General features: G+C 34.0%; 1 protein-coding gene and 1 pseudogene across 2 annotated transcripts; both read right to left on the reverse strand.

Moving 5' to 3' along the window:
- Window positions 1-3,477: 3,477 nt before the first annotated feature.
- On the reverse strand, window positions 3,478-13,552 carry LOC121260267 (annotated as a pseudogene).
- A 6,524-nt stretch (window positions 13,553-20,076) lies between these two features.
- LOC121261650 (agamous-like MADS-box protein AP3) lies at window positions 20,077-23,381 on the reverse strand. 2 transcript variants are annotated; one of them, XM_041164119.1, is made up of 8 exons: window positions 23,199-23,381; window positions 22,843-23,066; window positions 22,644-22,710; window positions 22,250-22,311; window positions 22,033-22,132; window positions 20,696-20,737; window positions 20,558-20,602; window positions 20,077-20,420 (listed from the first exon to the last, which is right to left on the reverse strand). In XM_041164119.1, exons 1-8 carry the CDS (start codon window positions 23,283-23,285, stop codon window positions 20,247-20,249), a joined length of 801 nt encoding a protein of 266 aa, XP_041020053.1. In that variant the 5' UTR covers window positions 23,286-23,381; the 3' UTR covers window positions 20,077-20,246. The 2 variants fall into 2 exon arrangements, with proteins under 2 accessions (XP_041020053.1, XP_041020052.1); XM_041164118.1 differs by having other exon boundaries at window positions 20,696-20,743.
- Between the last annotated feature and the right edge of the window lie 3,743 nt (window positions 23,382-27,124).

Below are 27,124 nucleotides of genomic sequence, written 5' to 3' on the forward strand. Positions count from 1 at the left end.
TATTTTAAAAATATTTTATTTTATTATTCACAACTCATCTCTATTATTTTAATTTATTTTATCTTATTATTATAATTTTTTTAAAATTTAATAAATAATTTAATTTTTTTAAATTATAAAATAATATTAATATTAACAAATAATATTCTAATAAGATATTATTTTATTATTTACAGATCATTTAAATTCCACCTACTAATCGTGACTCGTGGTGTAGAGAACGAGGGCTCCTCTACCGACACTGCCCAGCTTGCAGTTCCCACGTGCCAATTACCAGTACGTAGTACGTACTGCCACTGGCTATCTCTTTGCATCTAATACGTACAAAAGGGTGGATGCAAACTATTTAAGGTTGTTGTTTATACATCTATATTATATATGTGTGTGGTGGTTCCCATTCATTCGATGCATGGTTAAGATTGCCATTTGCTCAATTCACACTTGAATACAGCTACTGCAACCATTAAAAAAAAATGATAGAGTTACAAAGAAATTACATAAAAATAATTTTATTTTTAAATAATTTACTTTTTTTTTAAGTAATTTGAAATATTATATTATACATAAAGAAATATTGTAAATATCAAAATATATAATGTATAGAAATGAAATTATTGAGAGTGCTTTAAAATGTTGGCAATTATTGGTAAAATGTATGAATAAAATAACATTAATGAGAGGCTCCCCACGTTGAAAAGAAGCCACTAAATTACAATTAAGTACAGCGGGCAGCAGAAGAGCATTTTATTAATATAAGAACATTAATCATGCACGCTAATAAGGCTTGGCCCGTAATTCAAGTTTGGTGAGCTTTAATTGCAATATATAGCTAGCTAGCTAGCAAGCTGGATTATGGTGCATGGATGAGCTGCTATACATATCATGTGTATGTGTGGACCCGGCACATTAAATCCGCTCAATTCCTGGACCACATTAAATGAATATGGACATGAAAACTATGTACATATTCTGATAATCAAAAATAGCCTTTTATATAAACATTCTCAGTAGAGCAAACGAATTATTCTGATTCCAGTCAAAAGGAAGATAATCAATCTGATATTCTTTTTAAACTTAGAAGATTTGTCTGATTTATCAGTTGCAGAAGAGGAATTAACTTTTACCATTTATTTAGTAGTAATGAATCATTAGACAAGTGAATATCTAGGCAATATTAATTGTTAATTAGCAACAGAAAATTTCTCAATATATATATATATATATATAAGAAATTAGAGAGTTCCTTAAAGATACTGACTATTTTCTTTAATTCTAAGCAACTTGGGCTAAAAAAGGTGACAATTTGGAGCATGTTACGTACTATATACTGGTTGTCACATTTATTAATGTTGGGACAGTGTGGTAGCTAATAATTATTACATGTAGCTAGCTTCTTGCATAAAATTTGATACTGGTAGGCACATCTAACAAAGTATTTTTGCGTTAGCTTGGGTTGATTAATACTAGTGGAAATTGTCATCTTATTCTGGTTCTTATAAATGTGACATGAGCTGGTCTTAATTAACACGCTATATGTATAGACATGTTAATTAGTTAATGTACGATGTATATCGGAAAAATTATTAATTATGTTTATAACTTTGTTGAAATTTTCTAAAGAAAAATGATTTATATAATTATAGTATGTGCAAATCTCGTATACTTCATTTGAAAAAAGTAGAGAAAACTTTGGATCTACATGAAAAAACCAACTTTGGCATAGTGGAAAAGAGTAGGAAGTAGTGTTTCATACTCTTAAATTTTCAAATTATCTCATATTTATTGGTATAATCTTTCAAGTTCTTTTAAATATAAATGACCTAATTCAGAGCCATTTAATATATAAGTAGTTGATGTGGCTTAATAGGAACTAATTAAGGTCCTACTTCCAGAATTATTTTTGAAGTTACAGATAGATTAATACTCAAACATTTTGGTTATGTCGACATTTAAAACATGATTTAAGGAGCCCCCAAGAGAAGAAAACAGGAACTACAAAAAATAAATGGACAATTGCAAAATTAGCGCTTATTGGTTTTTCAAGTTTTTACAAATCAATATCTAGATTTTTAATTTTTGTAAAACTGATAGTTTAAACTTTAGCAAAACTTGCAATTAGATACCTCCTTTATTCTTTAATTAAAAAATTAAAGGGAAATTGTTACATGGCACGTGTTCATTTTTTATTGGCTGACATAACAAAGACTAGATATAAATTATTAACTAATAATTTAAGATTCTATTCACCAACTCCCGATATTGAATCATTTTAAATATTGAGCGGTAATAGAACAATCATCCTTGAGAAAGGAAACCTTGTGAGCCTACGAAGGATTTGGAGATTTAATATACTAATAATAATTCTATATAAAATCATTTTTATGTATTTTTTTTATGCATTTTAACCTTGTGAGCCCACGAAGAATTTGGAGATTTAATATAATAATAAAAAATTTATATACAGTCATTTATGTATTTTTTTTATGTATTTTATTAGTGTGATTGGCTCCGTCACTTTTTTTAATATAGTATATAAAAGTTTTGTCATGATCGAACTCTACTATTTATATTTGAGAAATGATAATTGCAATCGCAAATACATAAGTATCGCACAATCACTTTAAAAAAAGTGAATATATACGAGAATAATATGAAAAAAATTAATTTTTAAAACAAGTATCGCGCAATCACTTCAACTCTTTTTTAAAGCAACTGCACGACGCTTACGAACGTAATTCTTTTCTGATCCTCGAGCATCGTTATTAAGAGTCCTGCTAAATCAATCGAGAGTGACTCCCGATGACTCAGAAGTGTAATGTACTTTCTTATTTTGTATTTTTTTAAAACAATTTTTTAAATATTTTTTTAAAAAATTCCCAGATTCATTAAAAAAACATATTTTTAACAATTAAATAAAAAAATATAAAAAATAAAATGAAAAATCGGTAACTTTTCTATATGATATCATTTTCCCTTTATTAAGTCCCGTTTGGATTTAAAAATGAGTTGAAATAGTTTTAGATAAATTGAATAAAATATTATTATTATTTTAAAATTTTAAAAAGTTGAATTATTTATTATATTTTATTTAAAAATTTAAAAAAATTATAATGATAAAATGAAATGAGTCAAAATGAATTAAAGTAAATTTCAAATCCGAACGGGCTAAATATCATCATCCCCAAAAATCCGAGTTGAAAGTCCAAGGACTCAAGATTACAATAACATACTCCGAGAACATCAACCCAAAGGAAAGAACGTGAAGATCCAAATATTTGAAATTCTATTTGCCCAGAAAACTAATTGAATTTGATTAAAACCCAATTACGGCTCTTGCGTAATTGTGAATTTATTATCCCAACTTCCACAACGTACCGGTCTAATTCAGTAAAGTTCTACAGCACCTTAGGATAATAGACGATGCCTCTCTCTATATGTATGATGGGGTAAGGGGCTCTAACTGCTGAACTCCGTTAGGAAAAAAGAAAAAATTGTTATCATATAAATTCAATCCTGTAGTAAAAAATGGCTTCCAACTTACAAAAAGAAAAAGAAAAGATAAAGAGAAAGATCTGGACAACAGAGCGGAAACCCAAAAAGTGCTGTTAAATACAAGAGACTCAATACAGCTTCTCCAATAAACTCAGGAAAAAATGAGCACCTTCTAATAATCAGTTTGCTGTTAAATACAACAGACTGAATACAGCTTCCTAAAGAAACCCAGAAATTGCGGAAAAAATGGGCACCTTGTAATAAGTATATCAGTCAACCCGACCGAGCTATGATCCACACGGTTGATGCTCCTGGGTATGGTTATTCTTGGTGATGTTATTTAGATACTTGCTGCACCTGATCTTGGTTCATGTCAAATACAAAAGGCATTCCCCGTATCTGCAAATTTACCATTTGTCATGAATCACCTCAAAAGTTCAATCGATCATAAACTAATATAACTCTCTCAAGTAATGGTATTCCCCTTATTGCTGTAAGTCAATTTAAACTAATCTGAGAATTCTCACTACATGCCCTTTAGACAACTTCAGCACTATAACAGAAGTGTATTGTTATATGCCGCTAGGAACCACTGTCTGCAGATATCAGTATTATGAGTCTAAAAGATCCGACTCTGAGGTTATCATCAATGTCAAAATATAATGAAAAGTATGTATTATTCAATTGATGCATTGCAAAACTTTCTTCACAACACCATTGTGCATGTGCCTGATGGATCAGAGAATAACAGAAAGAAATTGGGGCAAAAATAAGTGCAAACAGCGTTTCTAAATAAAAAGAGCAATTTTAGGATGCAGCTATTGGTAACAGAAAAGAGTTTTCTTTTTAGAAAAATAAAAAAAATCAGACTATTATTTATCAATTAAATGAAGGATAATAATTACCACCAAGACTGGGTGGTGCCAAATAATGGTAGCATATTAGGGGATTATTCTAATAGCAAAGATACAATCGCAGACACATGGCACACAACTTTTGATACCTTTCGATTATATACATGTTCAAGAAACTATGAGAAAGAACCTCAATCAAACAACTGGTGATGAGGGGTAGACTCTGACCAGGGCCTACTTCCTTGTTATTCACTGAAATTGAGCCTTGCCAAGATTTTTCAGATGGAATGATCCAGCTTTGTCCCTCTTTATAATAGCCTAGCAGATGAAGAAAGGAGTAAGTTAATCCACTTCAAGTTAAGCATATATATACACTTTGTTGGGTTAGCAAGAAGTGTATCAAGAATATCTTCTTCTTTTTTAATTAAATTATAAATCTTATTACCAAAAGAGTAGGCATAGTCCAAGTATACATAGATGTATCAAGACTATCTAAAGATAAAAAGTGGCTATCAGGATAAAAGCAGTGGCATTCCAGATGAAGCTAAACCACTTGTCTTCTTAATTGATTGTTGTTGCATGTGTAAAAAGGGTGGGGAACCAATCGATTATCTCTTGCTATACTATGAGCTTGCATGTTCATTACAGAACTGCATTTTCTGTTTGAAAAATACTTTAGCCACAAAAAGATTGCACAAAAGTAAGCCTACAAATTGGCGTAGCTTGATATGATACGTTAGGTTGTAAACCTACTTTTATTGTAACGTAGATTTAACGTATCATATGAAGTCATGTCAATTTGTATGCTTACTTTGTGGGATCTTTTTGTGACTCACTATGTAAAATTAGCTTGTCATGTTCATTGGGGTGAATTTGAAAGGAAAGAAATTATCGAAATTTTGAGGATTGTGAGAAGATGATGGCAGACCTCAAAGGCTTTATGTTTAGAAACCTTTTCGATTGTGCAGTTATCAAAAATTGGCTTGTTGCTCATAATCATATATATATATATATTTTTATTTCTATCTTTCCAGACTTAATTGCTTGTTTCTTTTTCTTTTCTAGGTTTACCTCTTGTATACTCCCTTTGTAATTGTGTATCACTTTTTTATGGTTAATGAACTTTGAGAAATTCTAGACTTGCAAAGAGAATTTAACAAAAAAAAAAAAAAAAAAGAACATAAATTGATGGACTGACCTGAATTGATGTGATATACCACATATGCTTTCCAATAAAAATAACTTTACTATATGATACTACCACATCAAGCATAAGCTTGTAGTCTTTTATTATTCTCTTTGTAGACATAATACTTCCATAAAGTTTAACTTATTATAAAAGATGAAACAACATGATACTGCGGGTATACCAACAGAGACCTAAAAAAGACAATCCTTACATTTATAATTTTAGGAGAGAGATCAAAGCAGAAGTGTTATTATTAGTGTGAATAACCAAGATGACCATAGAAAATCTCACCTGTCGACGAGATATTTTATTGATGCGCCCTTCCATTCCCAAATTGATGTCGACAGTAACATCTTCCGATGCTTTACCAAGTAACACCTGCAGAAACAAATGACATGTAGCCTAGTGATAATTTGCAAATTTCATTTTTCACTGGCTTGCTCTGGTCTATAATATATCAAAATAGTTCTTCTATAGACAATCGCCGGTGAAGAACCCCCGCGGCATCGGATGACGTGGCAGTATGCCACGTTAGTCGATATTTAAATAAATAAAATCACAACCAGACTGAAGCTGAGAAAACAGTGAAGACAGGCTACAAATCACAACCAGACTGAAAATCACAAATCGTTAAAGGTTTCAAAAGGTTGATCTGCGTTTGTGGCCGTGGCACCCATTATTTCTTTACCACCAAAGCTCACAAATTTACTCCTGGTAGCATTTGGAGCAAACCGAGTGGGTCCTCCAACTCAGAATCGCAATTTGGTACTTTTCATTTCTTTATTCCTTCCTCTTCTAGGTTCGTTTGTACTTAGAAAACAATCTAAACATGTCAAGGGTTTCGATTTTTTTTTGCACGAACACTATATTTCAAATAAAGAAATTTGGGATCGTTTGGCTACGGAAAAATCCCCACAAATAGCTTCGACCTAAATGCATAGAACGGATCTTGGTGAAGCTTTTTTGATGTACTTTTTTTGCAGAACTGTCATGTGAAGAAGAAGACTCTGGTTCTCTGGCAGAGAATCTTGGGGAAGACGAAGGGGTACCTCTGTGCTTGGGGGGGAAGGGGAGAATGAGTGAAATCGAGAGGGAGAATGAGAGGAAGAAGAGGGTAGAAAAAAATTGATAGAGAGTGCGAGGGAACGAAATGAAGAGGAAAAACAGAAAAAAATAAAATTTGTCCATTGAAAGGAGCGCCCAGTTACACCGGGGTTCCCCAGCCAGGTTGCAAGTAGAGTTTCTCATATCAAAACCTGTATCAATTCAGAAATCAAGTCCAAAAAGCACCTTTCATTTTTAGGTCCTGCAAACTTCCCATTTAATTATTAAGTTGTGTCAGTTCCCCATTTGACACAAACAATGAAAATTTAACAGCCTAGTTCTTTTGAATTGAATTTCGTGCATATCATTAGGTGTGTGTGAAATTCAAACTCAGTTCTGCCTCATAATCATGCCCTCTCACTTGACTGGTTACAGGCTCTGAGACCCACTCCCATTAAACCAGATCATGCATAACCATACCAGTTTAGAATAATTGTTGTCTGGGAGTTTTGGGTACAAAATTAAATAAATAGCTATAACAATACTTACACAATTATTGTCCTAAAATTTAGATCATTAAGGCCCCGTCTGGATAGTAAAAGTGTTTTATCTCATCTCGTCTTATCTCATCATTACAACTTTTCTAAATTCCCACACAAAAATAATAAATAATTCATCTTCTTCTAATCTCAAAACAATAATACCATTAAAAAAATAATATTCTAACAATATTTTATTCAAATTTTATCTCAACTCACTATCCAAACAGCACCTAATTCAGAAATTACCTTTAAATTGGCGGCAAGCCATGGAACAGGTTGGGGAAATAATTGTAGCATTGACATACCTCAGATTTTTTAATATAGTGCTTTGAAAATCGCCCGTACAAAATGGCAAATGCTCCATGAGATGCAATAGCTCTTTGCATACAAGAATGAGCACCCTGCTCCAGCCTTACAATTGCCCTCTTTGTTTTCTCATCCTGATATCTTGCAACTGCATATAGAGAACAAAAGAAAATCATATGCCACATGAAGAATATAGTATGCATATGTTACAAGAAGAGAAATTCAAGATGTTAACTTTCTCAGTATTAAAATTGGACGCCTACCAAAAGATAAGCATTCAATGGACACTTATGGTGGAGGCAAAGCATGAAAGATTTTCTGAATTGCTCAAGTTAACGAAGGTTCATCTCAACCATCCAGGGTACTACAATTGAATATACAGTGTTCTATTAAAGAAAACAAACATTCATTGTCAGGTAGTCTCACACACAGTAAGAGAGTGAAGAGAAAAGTAATCTAAGAATAGATGTTGTAATAATCTGTTCGGTATATTTTGACCAATTTGAACACATCTCAGAACAGATAGGTTCATCAATACATAAAGTAAACACCAAAAGCATGAGAATCTAAATCGAGCACACAAAAAATGTGCGCACATTATTTGTTGAATGTCAATTTAAATGTAACAAAAAGATGTATAAATTCCCACCACATTAATAATAAGATCAACACAATATAAAATAATTCAATTCAGATACAAGAAACCATATTATTATCTATGTTATATTTGCATAGATTCCACATGCCATCCATCAACTTGAGAAGTAAGCACGGCACACATATAAATAAAGATCATCTGCTACAAAATACCCCACCATGAAGTTTCTTCAGCGAAAGAATGAAAAGGAATGTCCTCATTATTTCATCTCCATATACTTAAAGCACGGTAAAAGTAGACAATGACAAGAATTGCCAAACTCTAAGTGCAGACCATCCTGATGAATAGGCAAAGAAGTAATGAAGAGCGGATCATTCTATGAAATCCTAGATTGAGAATACCTTCCTCACTAGAGTAAAGATCCTGGTTCTCGGGATCCAAGTCCATATCAAGTATCTGCAAGGGAAAGTTTTCAAAAAAAAAAAAAAAAAACTATGACAAAGAAATCATAGATGAGAAATAAATTATCCACTAATCATAGATGAGAGCAAATTAGCATTTACCATTGCCTCAATATCTGAATAATGAGGTACTTCATCATCACTCTTGATAGGTAGCCCCTCCTGATCTGATATTGGAGGGATTTCTACAGGTTCAGCAATATCAAAAGGCCCAGCCTCTGTTTGTGTTGATTGATAATCTTGAATTGCAGCTGGTGCATCTAGTTCCTGTTTGACGCGATTAGCATTTGCTCGGGTACAACCTCTAAAGCTATCAGAACAAAGAGACGGCCCCTTTATGAAGGAATCCATTTGGTTATCACTCAGATGCTTTGTGGGTGGAACTTCGGCATTCTCTTCCTTTGGAATTGCGGGTCGAAGAGCATCAGTGCTCAGACTTGATGAATTTATTTGTTTTGAACCACCACCCTTAGACGCCACATGTGCATAGTCACTATAGGACAACTCAAACTTAACCCCATCTCCAATTGGATTCTTTAGACCCATTTCAGTTGACACATGTGAGCCCATCATCATAGAACATGAATGAAACTCACCCTTTTTTTTTTTTCCTCCTCTCTGCATAGAAACCAGACCTTTTTCACGAGTTCTTTGACCACTCGACATATCATTAACAGTTGAAGATATATGATTATTAGCTTCTTGAGAACTTTGCTGAGCTACAAAGGTACCTGATGATGAGGAAAACCGATTTGGTGGGTTGAAATCATCATTGCATGGTATTTCTGGATCCTCAGTGTTTAATATACAGCAAATAACTCCCTCACTCGGATATAAAACTCAAGAGTTTAAAGATAATGAAGATGACAGCATTTGGGCACCTAAATCTTGAACTACATGGCCAACATCACACTGAGACCCCATGTTATCCTCTAACTCTCCTGGACATGCAATAGATGGATTCTTAAAATATGTCTCTTGAACTATTGATGCCTGTGGTTCAGTTGCACTGAGTGTGTGATCTTGACCTGCATCACTATGAGAATTCAACAATAGTGAGCTTAGGCCATCAAAGTAAGATTTATCAATAACATCTTTTCCATCAACATCCATGAAAAGAAGTTCTTCCTCATTTGTAAAATCCAAAAGAGAATTGGTCAGTTCTTCCAGATAACCTTTTGCACTAGTCAGACTATAAATTATCACAGGGCATTTCAGCTTTTAACTTGCAGTCTAAATGACCATCATACACTGATGTTGTTGCATTTCTTGCCTCGCCATCATTAGGAAGTTCGAACCAATCTCCAGAGTGGAGATTTTTTTCTCCAAGACCAGGATTAACTCCCATAGATGGTTCTGCAATGCCCTCAACTGTTCTCCATAGAGGCAATCCATGAAGTGGTGATGAAAACCCCAAGCTGTGAAACGATGCATCACACTCCGACATAGGTGAAATGAACACCTGATTGCCTTCAAAGTCAGAGCAGATATTTCCTTGATCATTATCAGTTCAATCAATTGTAGATGAGGGCTCCATGCCTAAATCATCAAATTTGAACAGAATGTGCGCCAGAAACTGTTCTGGTTGACCCAATTCCTCAGCCCCAGAGCTATTACCAATAAAATGTATATTTTCGTCAAAAGTATGAGGAGTTTCTTCATGTATAGTGTCTTGCCCAATACGAAAATCTTCTTCACCTGGCTGCCGAAGTCCTGGATGAAAGGCATGGGTGGCAGCAGCAGTACTACCAATGGCATTGCCACCATCCATCAGGTTTTGCTGAAAAACAGGATGCATAACATCCAAATTTGGTCCTTGGAGTCCAAAATTATCTGAAATGGGATCTCCAGAAATGCAATCTCCAGATAAAGGCTCATCTCCATTCCTGATGTAATTTCCATTGCCAGGTGCCACAAGAAAACTCAGATCCATGAAGTTAAATGGCTCATTGATATCCTTTTGCGCAGAGCATAATAACAATTACGGACGCTTCCAACCTTTCTCTTACCACAAATGGATTTGGTTTCTTTTGAGTTGCCAAATCTATTGAATTTTGATGGAAGAGTTGTAGCTACACGCTCAATTGCAATCATGCGAGCAGAAGCTTCTGCAGAAATAACTGGATCAAAAGGAGAGAATGCCACCGATCTTGCAGTTCTCGAACAGGAAATCTTCGTGAAAATTGCACAGCGCCTTTAGCAAGTGATTCCAGAGAAGCACCAGCCTGTAATCAACAAAATCAATAAAGTCAAACAGGGTTTCTGAAGTTGATAAAAATTGTGGGGCCCCAGCGAATAAGCTCTAGTTAATAAACAGTTAACCCCCCCCACACAACAACAAAAAAAAAAAAAAAAAAAAAAAAAAAACACCCCCACGCACATGGACATGCACAACCATAACAAAGTAAGTGCTAATTTCTAAAAAAACTTGGAAAGCAGCAATCAAAAAATCTCCGGAGCCTTTGTAAATACCCGTCTACATTCTGATAGGCATAACAGAGAGAATATTACAAATGGAAATGAATAAATACCCATTCGCTGCAGAATTTAATCAATTTCATCTGTCACACATCAAGGCAAATTAACAGGGAATGAATAATCACAACCATCAACTGAAAAACCACATGGAAATAATCATTCAACCACAACCCATCTGATTTTGCCTATCAGGTGACATTGAATTCAAATCCCAACTAACATACACAGATTCTTTCATTTTATTGATTGGGGGCACAATCTATCAGCATAAGCACATCACTTTCCATGAAATGTCTGCCAATTTATATGGATGGACCTGTAATAAATCCATTATCTCACCCAATCCCATTATTTTCTTTATCCTTTATTAGTAACATAGAAGAATCACAAGGCTTTAGATCCACGCCTCCAGGCTTAAACCTAACATAATTGGAGGTCTAAGTGATTCACATCTCAAATTTTTGTTTGAGATGTGAGGAGATTTTTTGAGTTGTCAAATCTCAGGAGAAGCAACAAAACAACCCTATGATTTATTTGTTTAAGTAAGAAATGAAATTTTATCAGAAACAACCCTATGACATATGGTTACAATGTGTCTTCTTTCCCGGTTGATTCTGCCAGGGTAAAAAACCCCCATGTCAAATATGCTTATGAATCTCAGAGGCATAAATACATGTGAGCTGCTAGCAAAAATATTCAAACACACAAGAACCATGCCCAAAAAACTATATTTTGGGGAGCTTAACGCTGAATGTCCCATGACTGCAAGAACTTCTGAAGGCGACAGCTCGCTCCATTTTCACACATCATCCAAAATATGGTTTAGTTAAATCTAATAATGAAATGTTTCTCAGATTTCCAAGATATCACAGGTACATAAACAGAAACATCAATTTATGGAGACATTTGATATTGACACTTTGAAAACTACTATATTACCTACAATGACACTCTTTAACACCCATTGAATTGATGAGACCATATTTAGCTTCTAAATATAGCACCAAGACAATTTGATTCCAAACACATGCTCTTAACCAATGGCGAAGAGATATCAGTAGAACCACCATGCCACCTATGGCAGGATATGGGACAGCTAGTCGGAGTCTGTCTCCAAACGACCTATTCAACAGTATTCTCCAACCCCGATCGCTAACCTATCTACCATGGGTCAAATTCCTTGATTAGCCAGGGCTTCAAATCTTATACTATTTTTTTAGTTTGGCACCACATGTCCGGGCTAAAATTCTAACTAATCCCAGATTTCCCGCAAGTGCACCTAAGATAATTCAAAGGGAAAATACTTCAGTCTGATGCTCCCAAGAGCGTAAATGTGGAGTTTCAAACATTGTTATTAATACCGTACTGTACCGGCCGGTATTTGCCGTATCAGCCACTGGGCCGATACAGGTACTATATATATTTGTACCGGCCCAAATACCGGCCGTACCGGCCAATATTTCGGCCTGTACCGGCCGATATTTCGGTCTTAATTTTTTTTTTTTTTTTCATTTTTTCACACTACAAGCTCATTTTTTAACCCCCAATTCAGACTAGGCTATTTATAATTTATATATATATGTATTTATATATAATTTATTCATATATCGACTATCCCGAAACGGTACATGAAACGGTACCGGTTTCGGTACCGAAATATTTCGTTCCAGTGCCTTGACCGGTACGGCATCCGGTACGGTATTCAAAACACTGGCTTCTCAAACCCAAGATATCCGATTTATACAGCTCAGCCAAGGACCATTACGCCACCCTTGGGATTACTTTGATAATGATAAACCTACAGTTAGTCTACAATTATTTTTTCACTTTATTTAAAATGAAGGGTAGTTATGTACAATTGAAATTATTTTTTCAATGAAGTGTCACAATTACATTGGTTGATTAAGTGTATCATTACCCCAATTGAAATCTTACACCGATAAAAAAGCTTAAGTATCTAGGTGGATAAGCAATCAAGCCGATAACTCTTTTAGTCTCAAACAATTCCTTCAACACAATGGACCCAAGATTTCAAAAAGGAAACAGGCACGATGCCTATTATAAAAAGTAGCAAAATAATTATTAAACTCCTACAATGCACTAAAAAATATATATATAGCTCCCAAATTTTCCGAATACAAAGCAATTTAGCCATGAGTACACAATTATTGCCATAAAAAAGAACAAAACAAAGCTAAAGAGGAGCACAATCGAGTCAACAACCGAAGCGGGTTTTACAACTAGCTTCTGAAACAACGCCAATCTTCAAAGAGCTTAAAAGAAAGAACGCCATGGGTGAGTTGCAAGCTTTTACCTCAATAGTGTTCTTCAGCAAAAGGTCATCTTCGGGATTCCAAGAAGACGCTGGAGCAAGAGCTCCCATGTCTGAAACTCTCTCTCTCTCTCTCTCCCCTCTAAATATTCTCTATCTAGAGCGGTGCATTTTCTATCGCCTCTAAAGCGGTGTTTGTAACTTGAGAAAGTTGTCACTCATGGACTTAAGCGTGAAAGAAGAAAGGGAAAAACATTTGGGGTTTTAGAGAAAAACCTAACGAAAAGGGCCGGGGTTTTCTAAACGTGGACAATTGGGTCCACAGTGGTCAGGGTGACTGAGACCATGAAATCTAGCCAGGTGGACGGCACGTGCCAAAACCCCTCCTTTTGGACTAGGACTATCATCACATTATTCTTCAATGACAGACTGCAGACTATATGTTCAAGGCTAGGGCTGCAAACGGATAGAGTTGCTCGTGAACAGTTTGGGCTCGACTCGTATAAACTCGATTCGGATTTGGTTCATTTGATAAATGAGTTGTTCGCGATCACTAATATTAGTTCGAATATTAAACGAGCTAAACTCGTGTAATCTCGACTCAACTCGGTATAGGCTCGTGAACAAAATTTGTATAAACTCGATTTGATTCATTATGGGCTCGTCACAATACTCGTAATATTTCTATATATATTATATTATTTATTTAATTGTTAAGGTTATGGTGTATTTTATTTTAATGTATTTTATTTATTTTATTTTAGTCTTTTGAGTTTAGGCTTTTTGTAGTTTATTTATAGTGTTTTATTTCTTTTGAACTGTGTGTGAAGTTGATGTCCAGCCCATTTCAAGTAAGGGTCCAGCCCCTTTTGATTAAGCTATGTGTTTTGACCATGATAAAACCTAGAGCCCCTTCTTATTTCTTTTCTTCTTCAATGCGTCGTCCCCACCCCCCCAGCCTCCCTCTCCTCTTTCTTGTTTGGTCTTCTTTCTTTTTTCTTTTTTCGTCTTCTTTCTTCTTTCTTTCTTCTTCCTGCTGCAGAGAATCTGCACATCGCCGCACCTCCTCTTCGTCATTGTCCACCTCGCGCCACTACCGCTGTGCCTCATCCTCTTCCATCTCCCTACAGCTCTCTCTCTCCTCTGCATCTGTGTGTTGTTGTCGGTGTCTCCCTCCACCATTGAACCCATGCCATGAAACTTGAAACAAGTATTTAAGTTGTGAAGTCCAGACAGAGTCAAGTAGCTCGAGTTCGTATAAGCTTGTTTATTTTTGGTATTCGAGTTCGAACCGAGCTCGATCTTAATATATGTTAGGCGAGCCGAGCTCGATCAGAAATCTCTAATATTTTTCGAGCTCGAGTCGAGTTCGAGCAGATATATATGTTAATCAAGCTCGCGACCCCTAGTTCGAATTCGACTCAACTCGGTTCGTTTGCAGCCCTATTCGAGGCTAACAGGACAGTCCCTCAAACCATTTGCGTATCTCTCATTTGAATAAAAATTCTATGGATGTTGAATAAATTAAATAGATGATTTGGATAAAAAAAAAAAATTTGAAATCGTGTGAGTTTTACATGACATTAGGCCTCTCTCTTCACTTTAAAATATCTAATTCAGCTAAATTATAGTATTTTGGTGTGAATTTCATATTTATTCATTTTTTTCAAAAAAAATACGCAGCATTTTTACACTCTGTAGCTGTTATTTCTTCACATTTTTTCATCATCAACCATACCTATTGCTTGGCATTGTATCTAATAGTAACAATCCATACACTAATCTCTACATATATGATACTAAATATAGTTGGAAGCAGTGTTTTAAATTTTGTACCGTACCGGCTGGTACGGCCGAAATTTTTCGTTTCGACAGTCCGGCCGGTACAGGTACTATACATGTTCCGTACCGGTCAAAATATCGGCCGTATCAACCGGTACCGGTCGTACCGGCCTGAATTTCGGCCTGTACCGACCTATATTTCGAATTGTATTTTTTTTTTTCGTTTTTTCAAACCACAAGCTTATTTTTTAACCCCCAATTTAGAATAGACTATTTATAATTTATATATATATATATGTATTTATATATAATTTATTTATATATAGACTATTATTTTGGAATATAATTTTTATATATATTTATATATATAATTTATTCATATATCGACTATCCCGAAACGTTATCCCGAAACGCTATCCCGAAACGGTACCGGTACCGAAATATTTCGTTCCAGTGCCTTGACCTATACGGCGTCCAGTACGGTATTCAAAACATTGGTTGAAAGAATCACAATAACATTTGTATTAATAGAAATACTTAGTATTTCTATGAAAGCATCGCGAGTAATGAAAATCATGCTTCCTTAATCCATATCTCTACATGCCCGCAGCACTTCGACATACAAAAAGATAAGCTTATCATGTTCCATCAATAGGACTTAACCTATGTCGATTTTGGCAGACCGTGCTCCGCCCAAGTGAACTCGTGCAATTCCAATATGCCCAAAATTCTCTCACTTGTCCGATTATTACTGGGCAGTTTTTGGATATCAAACTGCCTGGAGAGGATGTGAAATCCCATGTCGAGCTAGACCCGATTGGGAGGGACACTTATATCCCCTCAGGCTGGGGCGAGTTTGTACTAAGGGCCTTCCATGCATCAACCCCCTTACACTCGACCCACGGGCTGCATGGAGGAGAAGAAGCCCAAAGCTCAAACAACATAGAGACAAACATAGAATGACAAGACGCCGACATTCCTGACACCTCCCTACACATGTACATAATGATAGGGTCACGCCATCGAAAGATTGACGCACATGCGAGCAGGGATTGCAGTAATACAACATGTCCCCGATAGTCTGCGCAACACGACTCCTTATCACTGATAGGAGTACGCCGGAAGTGGCCACGCCCACCAACCTGCCACAATGATGTAACCTGAGAAAGCAACTCTCCGTTAGAAATAGTAGGGTAACATCACATACGAAAGTCAGGTATCTCTAATACAGGAGACGAGAGACCACCTCGGCTAGCAATATAAAAGCCAAACTTCAAGTCAGAATTAGCTATCATGCTCTATAGTTTACTAAAACTCTCTCTAAAGAAGAACAATACTAACTTGAACATCGGAAGTTACCTAAAGCCCTGAGCCACCACCTTATATGTGTTGCAAGTAGCTAAGCGCGATAATCGGTGTACGAAATAAGTCATCAACACTGCCCTCCCCAAAAGGTAATTTTAATGTATTCGATTTTCCCTCTTTTGCAATTTATTTGTTTCGCTTTTTCTGCTCATTTTGATTGTTTTGGATGTTTAAAATTAATGGTGTTATAAAGCTATTGATAGGCTAGTGTGATAAATACAAATATGGAGAGAAATAATAAGTTTTGATATGAAAATCCCAATGTTGAATATTGTTATTTGTTGTTATAACTTATATTTAGGTGCTGTTTGAATAGTGAATAGAGATGAGATAAAAATTAAAAGTAAAATAAAATATTATTAAATATTATTTTTTAATATTATTATTTTGAGATTTGAAAAAATTAGATTGTTTATTATATTTTGTATGAAATTTTAGAAAAGTTGTAATGATTAGATGAGATGAGTTGAGATCACTTTTGTATCTAAATCAAACCTAATATTCTGTGAAATTGATTAAGATTGATTGAGAGTTTTAAGTGAGAGATATAGGCACATCAAATCGACTCTATAACATTCATTGCTCATTTAATACTACCTAATATATATAAGGTATAATAAATGTTACAGAATCTACTTAACACGTCTATCTATATTCTATTTGAGGCTCTTAATTTTGAGCAAAAACTCTAATAGCATATTTTTTCAATCTTTCCGAATTACTCTTTCAATTCAATATCTTTCCACAAAAATACCATTTCATGTATATTAGAACATTAGCTACTAAAGATACGTGTGTATATGTACATACAGTACTCAATCATTAGGTTGTTCTCACGAAAAAGAATTCAATTGAATAGAAAAGGCTTAAATGGCTGTCAGGTGTTAGCGAAAGCATGGAAGAATGCTTGCCACTGCCTGATAAACCAATCTCAGAATTAATGATAGTTCTTGACTATAGGATTTGGTTTTAAATGCTGTTTGCTGTTGGTTATGACTTTTGGGAGCTATTGATGATGACATCAGACAGAGACGTTAATTTTTTTTTTTTAAATTTATAATGTGTATAGTTTGGGGAATTGGATTTTCTCATTATTCTATTTGTTTTTTGCCTTTTAAGGGTAACAGCTTAATGATATTAATGAAATGCGAGTGAATGAATGAGCTCTGTTTTGGCCTTTCCACAAGAGATTCATCAGAGTAACCACCCATTTACAATAGATTTTCCTCGGCCACCCATCATCCACTGTATTCATAAGGCAATAATCTCTGGAATTTAAGACCAAACAAATCATAGCTACATGAAATTTTTAACATCCGAATTTCTAATTTTTTAACTTTTTAAATCTGGGATTATTACTTAAAAATAATAATAAAGCTGCATTTGATTGTAAAATTCAGCTAAGTTCAGTCTAATTTTAAGTTGAGTCTAACATCTAAATATATAACTCTCAAACTACTAAACTTATCTCAATTCAAAACATATTTACACGTAAGACTCACAATCTTTTTCAACTTAATACATCTTTATACATTAGATTTACAACATTTTTTAACTTTTTATAAAAAGTATTAAATTCATATTAACATTCAAATATACTTTAAATTCAGTTTAAATAGATCTCATATAATTTTTTTTACTATTTAATTCATTACTATTTATAAAAAATTGAGCTCAACTCAAGATCCAAACGTAACTCCTGTATCAATCATTTCATTTAATTTTTTACAAAAACTCGCGCACATGTGTAGAATGGATCATCACCTTTTCATTTGAGATATTTCCCTTTTCGCTAGTCAATGTAAAAGTAATATTTTGTGCGCAGCTTCGTTCGGCTTGTGACTGTACAATTTTATGATTTAAAAAAACGAAGATTCCTTACATTTTTTTTTTTTTTTAAGATTTTCAACCAGGCTGGAAAAATGTTGGACTCATTTTCTGGATCTTAATCCGACCTGCTAATTAGGGTTTAATATATATATTAACCCTTGTACTGCCGCAAATTAGGATTTGCCATATATATGTACTAGTTATACAGTTTGAATTTAAAGATAAGTTGAAATGAATTGTAAATACTAATGAGATTTATTAGTTAAAGTTGATAAATAATAATAAATAATAATGAGATTTATTAGTTAAAGTTGATAAATAATAATGAATAATAATGAGATGAGTTGAGATGAATTATAAATCCAAACCGGACAATGACATATTGCCAAATGACATAAACCTTCTATTCGTGTGTGTGATTAATTCTATTATTACTTTATTTTTCTCTTACGGTCCTTAAAGATTGAAATCATAAGACTAGGAAGTAACCAGTTTTCTCTAAACATATTATTAGATTTCTAAATTGTAATATTTGTTCGGACACAGCCCACGTGACTAGTCGGGGATTGAATATCGACGGAGAAGGTAACTTGAAAGCTGTGATTCGATGAAGCAATTGAAGGCTGATTTGGTTATATAAAACCAAATTAATTTATCACATATAATCATTATAATTTTTTTAAATTTTTATATAAAATATAATAAATAATTAAATTTTTTCAAATTTTAAAATAAAAATAATATTAAAGATTTCTATTATAATATTTTATTTAATTTTTAACAAAATATTTCATCTTATTTTACCTGAACTGTATAATCAAATGAGATCTTAATTAAATCTTTAAGATTTTTTGTTTTTTCTTACCAGAAAAAAGACAATGCGATCGAGATTTTGATATCCTAGAATTTATGTTCAGACTCTAAAAGCCTAGAGTGGTAGACAGACAACATAGATCCCAAAAGATTTATGGTTGTAACATATTTCATTTGAATGTTGAGATGGATTGAATTGTAAATAGTAATATTTTATAGATCCTATTAAGATGGTTTAACTTTTTTAAATTGAGACGAGTTTAATTTTTTAAGTTAAAATGTAGGTTAAGATAAATTTAACTTTTTTATGAACGCTGAAAAAGTAATTAGTCTTATCAATGATTAGTTTCAGATGAATTTCAATTTGATTCAACAACCAAACACAACCTAAATGACCAATAAGTATTGTTGGATCCACTTTAATTAGGGGTACTACCAGCACCATACAGTGTGGGGGCACCCCCTTCCCACCCCGCCCTGCACCATGCGGGGGAGGGTTTTCAACCTCCGCCCCGATACCATGGGGTGGGGTTGAAACCGCATTCCGCCTCGCCTCCCGCTCAACCCAATAATCCATTGGGTTTATAAATTTTTTTTGGATCTAATTTTTTTAAACCCAAATTATAATATAATATAATTGTAAATTTTATTCAAAAAGAATATAAACTTATCAGAACTGTATTTTGGATTGTCTTGACCTCATATGCCAACCTTTATATACGAGGTCAATGCAATACAATAGTCATATTTAAGTAATATGGGACTTAACAGTCAACTTTTTAACAAATTGTATATATCTATATACAATATATTTATATAAATATAAAAAATAATATTTTTTATTATAAATATGGGAGGGTGCGGGGCAGGGCCCCGCTAGGGTCAGCCCGCCCCCTCTAGGGGTCCTCCATGCAGGGTGGGGTGGCGGGCCCCGCTGCTCACCCCTAACTTTAATGCCCATCTCTTTCCCACTATAGATCCTAGAATTCAGGAGAAAGGATAGCTAGACATTCAACAAGGATAACGAATTTGAATCATAACTATCAATCAGAGAGCAAACAAGTCCACTGCATATTCTATCATAACAGGTAGGCGAGAAACGATAATTCTGCAGCTACATAAAGTCGAACCCAAACCTTAAACAGTACTGGCACTACAAATAACTTGATAAATGAACTGGTAACTGAAATCTGGGATTTTAATTCGCAGGACCTCAGGTGCTACTCAAGCAAGGTGTAAGTTGTGAGATCTGACCCCTCTCCCATATGAAAATTAGGTTGCAGGCGTAAAGCAAACATGCAAGAATCTGTATTTGAGCATCCAATTATACCAGGATCACAATAATCTCCTCCTCCATTATCAACTAACCCGTATGGATCTTCATCTCTTGCAACCTTAATCAGGTTAAAAAAGATTCCTTCTATAAGTCCCATTTATTAGTTTCTCCAACTTAAGTCTCAGATCACAATATGCGTGTGTGCGTGTGCGTGCATAGACTACAAGAGATCAAGCTATAAAGGATGACGCTTACAAGTTCATGTAGAAGAACTTTATGTATGCTTTCTGCCCTCTTTTTCTGCAACCGGGAAAGAACACAACCAAACATGTTAATTACAAATAAAGTTAGAATGAAATATATTAATTACCATATATTGAAGATTGGATTCACCTTTTTCTTGAGAATATCAGTCTTTTTGCCGATCACGTGGTACTGTAGCTTAACACAAAACCAAAAACATTAGTGCTTAGATGATTTAATTAACCTCAGAACCACCCTAGCTACTCCGTTAAACATGACAAACATGAAAAAGAAATACTATCATTCTATCAGCATCCTATTGCTGCTGCTGGTAAAGCTTTTTCAAGTAGATAAACACCTCCAAATGATTTATATGCAACTTAAGGAATTCCACCACAAAAATAAATTTCCCAAAATTAACAGATCTTGTTGCATATATAGCCTCAATGAGTTCTGAGATCACAACTGTGTCTTCGAATCTTTCTTTCATACACATATATAAATGTTCATTAAATATACGTAGCATATCCAGGAAAATCCTACATATTACACCTATCATCCTACACTTATCCTATTATGACAAGGTGTCATTGTTCATCAACCCTTGAATTTACCTTTTTTTTGTTAAATAAGAAGTGATCCAAAGGTGTTGGAAAGTGCTACGTTTATAAAGTGGGATGGAAGTAGGACAGTAATGTGGTTTGCAACATTACTCATATACTCATGATAAAATTATAACTATTTCACTACTCTAATTTAAATAGATGATAGTTTTATAAAATTAAAATTATTTTTAATGAAATAAGTTGTAAAGGAGTATCAAATGTATCATTGCCTACATAAGTCATTTTAAATGCCCAGTGAAGTATCTTCAAGATAAACACTCCCACTGGTGTCAGAATTGTGAAAAGGGTGGATTTGATATGAGACTTTTTTTAATTGGTAAAATAAAATTTTATTTTATACAAGAGAAATAAAATAGATATAGCCCAGGCCAAGTACATCCCAGCCCAAGTGCATGGGATGTATACAAGAGAAATACCTTAAAAAAAAAGTTCATTGCTTGATATAGAAATAAGAAAATCATGGATGCTAGCACCATTGAGATTAAAAAAAAAAAAGCCCATGAGCATGAAGTTCTGAAAAAAAAAAAATCTTCAGAGTTCTTTCAGTGAACGTTCCCTGTCGATTGAGATTTAAACGGATAAATCCATTGATTAACCTTTTAATAACTTTATCCAATTTTCTTATAAAAAAAAACTTTATCCAATTTACAACGAAACAGATAAGAGAAAACATATGGAGGAATATAATATATAGAATTAAAAAGGTCAGAAAAAAATTATGTTCCCCAATCGAAATTCATCACAATTAGAAACATCATATCAATGAAAACAAATGACTTTATAACAGTAACAGCCATAATGATAGCAAAAATGTAAATAGAAATGTCTGTAAAACCCGGATTTTGCTTGGGTAGATCCAACCTTGCGGTCGCGAATAACCTTGACAGCACTTTCTACGTTCTGCTCGAGATGATACAGTTCCTCCAAATTCAGATCTATCAGAGATTCACCCCTCCTATGCCTGTCAATATAATAACAAAGACAACATCAACGCAAAGATATCCCTCAACCAACTCCAGTAATTCACTAAACACAACAAAATGACAACTGCTCTTGAGTCTCTCTTTTAGTTTCTTACCTTATCTCCCTTCTTAGACTCCTATTCACGTCCTTCAACTTCTTCAGTTCTTCTTGCATTCTCTGAACATGTTGCCATCCTTAGAATAAAGGGACTGTTTTTTCATATATATATATATATTTTAATGTCAGGAATCTCTCCAAGGCAGATCCTTCGGACCCACTCTGCAGAGTAAATCCCGATCCCGTATATCGCATTTTTGGAAGTTTTCCTTGAAACTGGTTAAATCTTTTAACTAGAAGTGTCTCAAAGATTGTTTACATGAGGTTTACTTTGGGAGTGATATCAACCAAGCCTTCACCACTTGGCCAACCCCTTGTTCTGTTTTTTTATCTGTATATGTATAAATATCTGTATATATGTGTGTACAGAGAGAGAGAGAGAGAGAGAGAACCTCATAGTGCGAACTCCAAAGATCGACGCCCATAGTGTGCTGGTACTGATCGAATATTTGTTTCGTTCTAATCCCAAAATTTTTAACCATTTCAAAAGAAGAAAAAAGGGGGAGAAATTTTCAGTACCACAATGGGAAAAGGTAGTTCGTGTAAGCAGAAGAAGATAGACACAAGATTAAGAAGAAAGAGATCACATACGTGGTGGAAGGGCTGACATAATCACGGAGCTTCTTATTGCTAGAGATCATTATAAGCGAAACCTTGGCATCGCAGAGAACGGTGAGCTCGTGGGCCTTCTTGAATAGACCTTTCCGCCTTTTGGAGTACGTGACCTGCCTGTTGGTCTCGTTCTCTATCCTCTTGATCTGGATCTTACCCCTCGCCATGATCTCTCTTCCCCCGATCTTTGTTTTCCTTTCTTCCTGATGTAAAATGGAACAATACGAAAGCAAGAGCAGGAGTAGTCTAAAAGGAGGGAGAGACCGGAGAAGGTGAAGCATTGCTAAAAACGGAAAGGTGTAGCCAAAGGGACAAAAGGTTTAGCTATGGCTTACTAGATTGATCAGGGACCCACATCCCAATGCGGGACCATCAGCTTTCCGCCTCCATAACTCTCCGTCACGGAACCACCACTCCCCCATCTCCCCAGTCTTACTGGTTTTGTACGGTTTATTTTAGTCTGCTTTGATTGATTGATTTCATCGTTTTGGGTTTGCTACATCTGACAGGGACGGCGCTAGGCCAACTTAGGGGTGGGCCGCCTCCGCATGGCCGGGCCGGGCAAATCCAATCCGCTCTGCCAATGCGGTGGCCCCCCGCCTCACATCTAGGGCTTCTAGGGGACGGATGGCAGGGAGGGCTAATTTCACCCCGTCCTGCTTACATATTATGTATATATAAATATATATTACAATTTGTTATACTTGTTTATAAAATATATATTAATAATTTTAAAAAGTATATAATTTAAAAATTAATACACTATAATTTATACAAAATATATATTAACAAATTTAAAAATTATATAATTTTTAAATTATAATCCTATTTACAAAATTTAAATTTATAATTTAGGTTTAAAAATATATTTTTAATTACTTTTATACTTAAAAATAATTTTTAAATCAAGTAAAATGTAGTATTTTTTTAAGTAGATAGAAGCGGGACTGATTGGGAATCCGCCCTGCATCTCACCCACCGGGCAGGGGCGAAAACCCCACCCCCGCCCCACATGGGGCGGGAAAGGGGAAGGGGTGGCCCTGCCCATAGAGGTGAGTAGCACCCCTAGGCCAACTTATTAGGTTTAAAAAATAGTAATGATATACACACAACACATTTTTACAATATATTTTACAACAATATTATAAGATGATAATATTTTTGTAAAGTGATATTACTTTTATAAGATGTTTTACATAAATACTCTTCATTTAAAATATAGTTCTATAAAGTGCTGTGAAAAATATTATGTGTAAATCATTTTCCTTCAAAAAATTATTTTTAGGTTCAAAAAATTTTGTTATCTAAATTATAATATAATTAGAATTTATAAATACAAAAAGAATTTAAACTCATTAGAATTAAATTTTAGATTGTCTTGACCTCTTAGGTCAACCTTTATAGATGAGGTCATAATAATCTAATAATTTAAATACAATTTCAAGTTTTTAATAAATTGTATATATTTATATATATATAAATATTAAAAAAAATTATATATGTGGAGGGGGAAGAGGGGGGCGGGAGCCCCCAACCCTGCATGGGGGAGTTGGGTAGCCCGTCCACCCATGCGGGGGCGGGGCAGCCCAACCCCTATCTTGATTATATATTTTATAAAAATAATTTTAATTATATAAAATATTGTGAGAAATATCATTGATAAATCACTTATCATTTTCAAATTCAACCGTGCTTCACCTTTTAACTTCCTTTATGCAAACACCTGACGTATGTTATTGATGATTGAACTGTCATCATGAAAATTACAAGATTTGTTTTGGCAAAATTCCAGCCTATAATGTTTCTATGACTCAGCATAGAGGCGAAGAAAATGTTTTGTCTATGTTTAATAATACGTGAAACATTATATCTATGTTATAGTCTGTCCCGTATAAAATTATTCATTTTACAATTTTATTATTATAAAAACTTTGTATAGACCAATCATTTATTAAAAATAAATAAATCTATATAGACCTTGAAAAATTAGCAATCCTAATTTCTAAAAAAATATGCTACATACATATTAGTATAATTTATCACAAGACCCATTAAAAAATATATAAATTTTATGTTAGTTTATATACTTCTGCATAAATAACGAGTTCGATGCTATAACAAGTAGACTAACAAATCAGATAAGTAATATTCTATAATATTCGTTTATAATGGTAACACTAAATAGTTTCATTAACAAAGAACCTAAGATAAGACCAACATCAATAACATTTGTGGTAACGTTATTAATTACAGAGGATGCTTTTAAAGAGCAGTCTTGAAATGTAGTTTGCCTAAGATATGAGTAGTTTATGGAGAAAATCATTGGATACATCATGTTAAAAATGTGAATGAACGAATTCCATTTCTTTATATACTATAATAGATTTCATTCACAAGTTTCATTAACTTGGTATATTCAGCGATTTTCACTAAAATTGAAACACGTTCAATTCTACGTGTGTGATTATTAAATGTCGCATACTTTGGAGAATCAAAAGAGCCTGTAGATAAAACGAAACTTTTTTTTCGTTTGTTAAAACGATAATAATAAGAGAAATTCTACAAGAAAACCTTACATTGCACTCATTCACCTAATCAACGTGTAATTTGTCATTTTTTCATTTTATATAAACACACGCGTAACTAAACATTGTTATAAAATGATAAAAATGATAAATTACATATTGATTAGATGAAGGTGTGAGGTGTAACGATTCTATGTATAATGTTTGTAATAACAGTATAAATAAAGATGTTATTTGTGCATAGACTATTTGGGCCGTAGAAATATTGGGCTTTGTTGACAAAATACGTATCATAAAAAAGTTACAATACAAGAGTGACGTCCATGCACTTGATGGGCCTTTAAGATTTCACTTTAGGCCCTAAAATATACATCCGAGTTCTCGAATGTCCCCATTGAAACATGGCCGGACAGGCATAAGTTCAACCCGGCCCGATATGTTTTCCAGGAAAATACTTTGGCTCGGGTCTTGATTATTATTTTTTATTTAATGATTAAGTATGTATGTTTTAATGATGTTATTAATTATTTTAAAATATTTAAGGGGATTAAAAAAAGCATGAAAAAAAACCCCAAATTGCCTAGTCCGTGAGTTTTATCGTGCTACAGTCTCAGAAGGTGTAACAATGTTATTCCTAAAATCTCCCATATATAATGATTTTTATATTTCAACACAGTAAAAAAATAAGTGAAATAAGTGTCGGATTCAATTTTAAAGTATACAAATTTCACGGACTATTTTTGAAAAAAATAGAATTCACTAAAAAAAATAGTTTTTTGACGTGAGTCCTATATTTCCTCTATTTTCTTTTTAAATAAGTGTGTATGCTTATACACTTCAGTATAAATCATTTCGAAAAAAGAAAAGTGTCATCTTTGTTCCAACGAAAAAAAATTACATCACTTTGCCAACTTTGCCTAAAATGTTATCAGACTGCCTATTACCAATTTACACGAACTCTACACATTAAGCATGCTTATTTATGAATCGCAGAAAACATATCATTTATGGATATTAAAGTAAAAAATGTAGGATGTGGTAATCGGAAGTGATTTCCCTACTTGGACTGACCATCATAGGCACAATCTCAGGTGTGATCGGAATAGTGAGTTGAGATCTAATGAATTAAGATGAAAGTTGAAAGTTAAATAAAATATTATTATTATTTTGAAGTTTGAAAAAATTAAATTGTTTATTATATTTTGTATGAGAATTGATAAAATTGTAATTATAATATGAGATGTGATTTATTGAGATCAACTCTAAATCTAAACGGAGACTAAATAATAATGGGCAAAAGGGGTCTGCACAACATCAAGCTGCAACTTTTTTTCTCAAGTTGGGTTTGAGTCATAACTTACACCTCAACCTAGCTAAAGAATTCAATTAATATTTAGACGGCTGATATCAATAGTTCAAGACGAGACCAGTCGTGATTAAAAAGAAGAGTAACCCAACCTAATTTTCTAAGAGAGAGCATAATCAATCAAACAAAATACTAGGTTACATGTATTTAAATGTTTTCTTGTCAGCTCTCAGAATTTTCCTAGTATTGGCATTTCAGAGGAATAAATGTTCTGTTTGTCCTTGAGAACCTTTAGGAGACATGCCAATTTCAGTATGTGCTGGCCGGAGAAGAGGCAGTGTCTTATTTATTTTTACTTTTTTTTGTTCTCATCCACAAATTCAACAAACCAGGGTCATGTCAGCCACTGCCTAACTTTAGGTTTTATTTA

This window comes from Juglans microcarpa x Juglans regia, chromosome 4D, assembly GCF_004785595.1.
Source record: "Juglans microcarpa x Juglans regia isolate MS1-56 chromosome 4D, Jm3101_v1.0, whole genome shotgun sequence".
In the NCBI taxonomy this organism is placed as follows: domain Eukaryota; kingdom Viridiplantae; phylum Streptophyta; class Magnoliopsida; order Fagales; family Juglandaceae; genus Juglans; species Juglans microcarpa x Juglans regia.

What these genes read in the sequence shown, in the direction of transcription:
- LOC121261650 (XM_041164118.1), bottom strand. Translation starts at nt 23,285, where the DNA reads ATGGGGGAGTGGTGGTTCCGTGACGGAGAGTTATGGAGGCGGAAAGCT. An exon ending in GTGGGTCCCTGATCAATCTA is followed by an intron (nt 23,067 to 23,198) that starts GTAAGCCATAGC and finishes ATTTTACATCAG; the next exon opens with GAAGAAAGGAAAACAAAGAT. An exon ending in AGGTTATTCGCGACCGCAAG is followed by an intron (nt 20,744 to 22,032) that starts GTTGGATCTACC and finishes TTTTGTGTTAAG; the next exon opens with CTACAGTACCACGTGATCGG.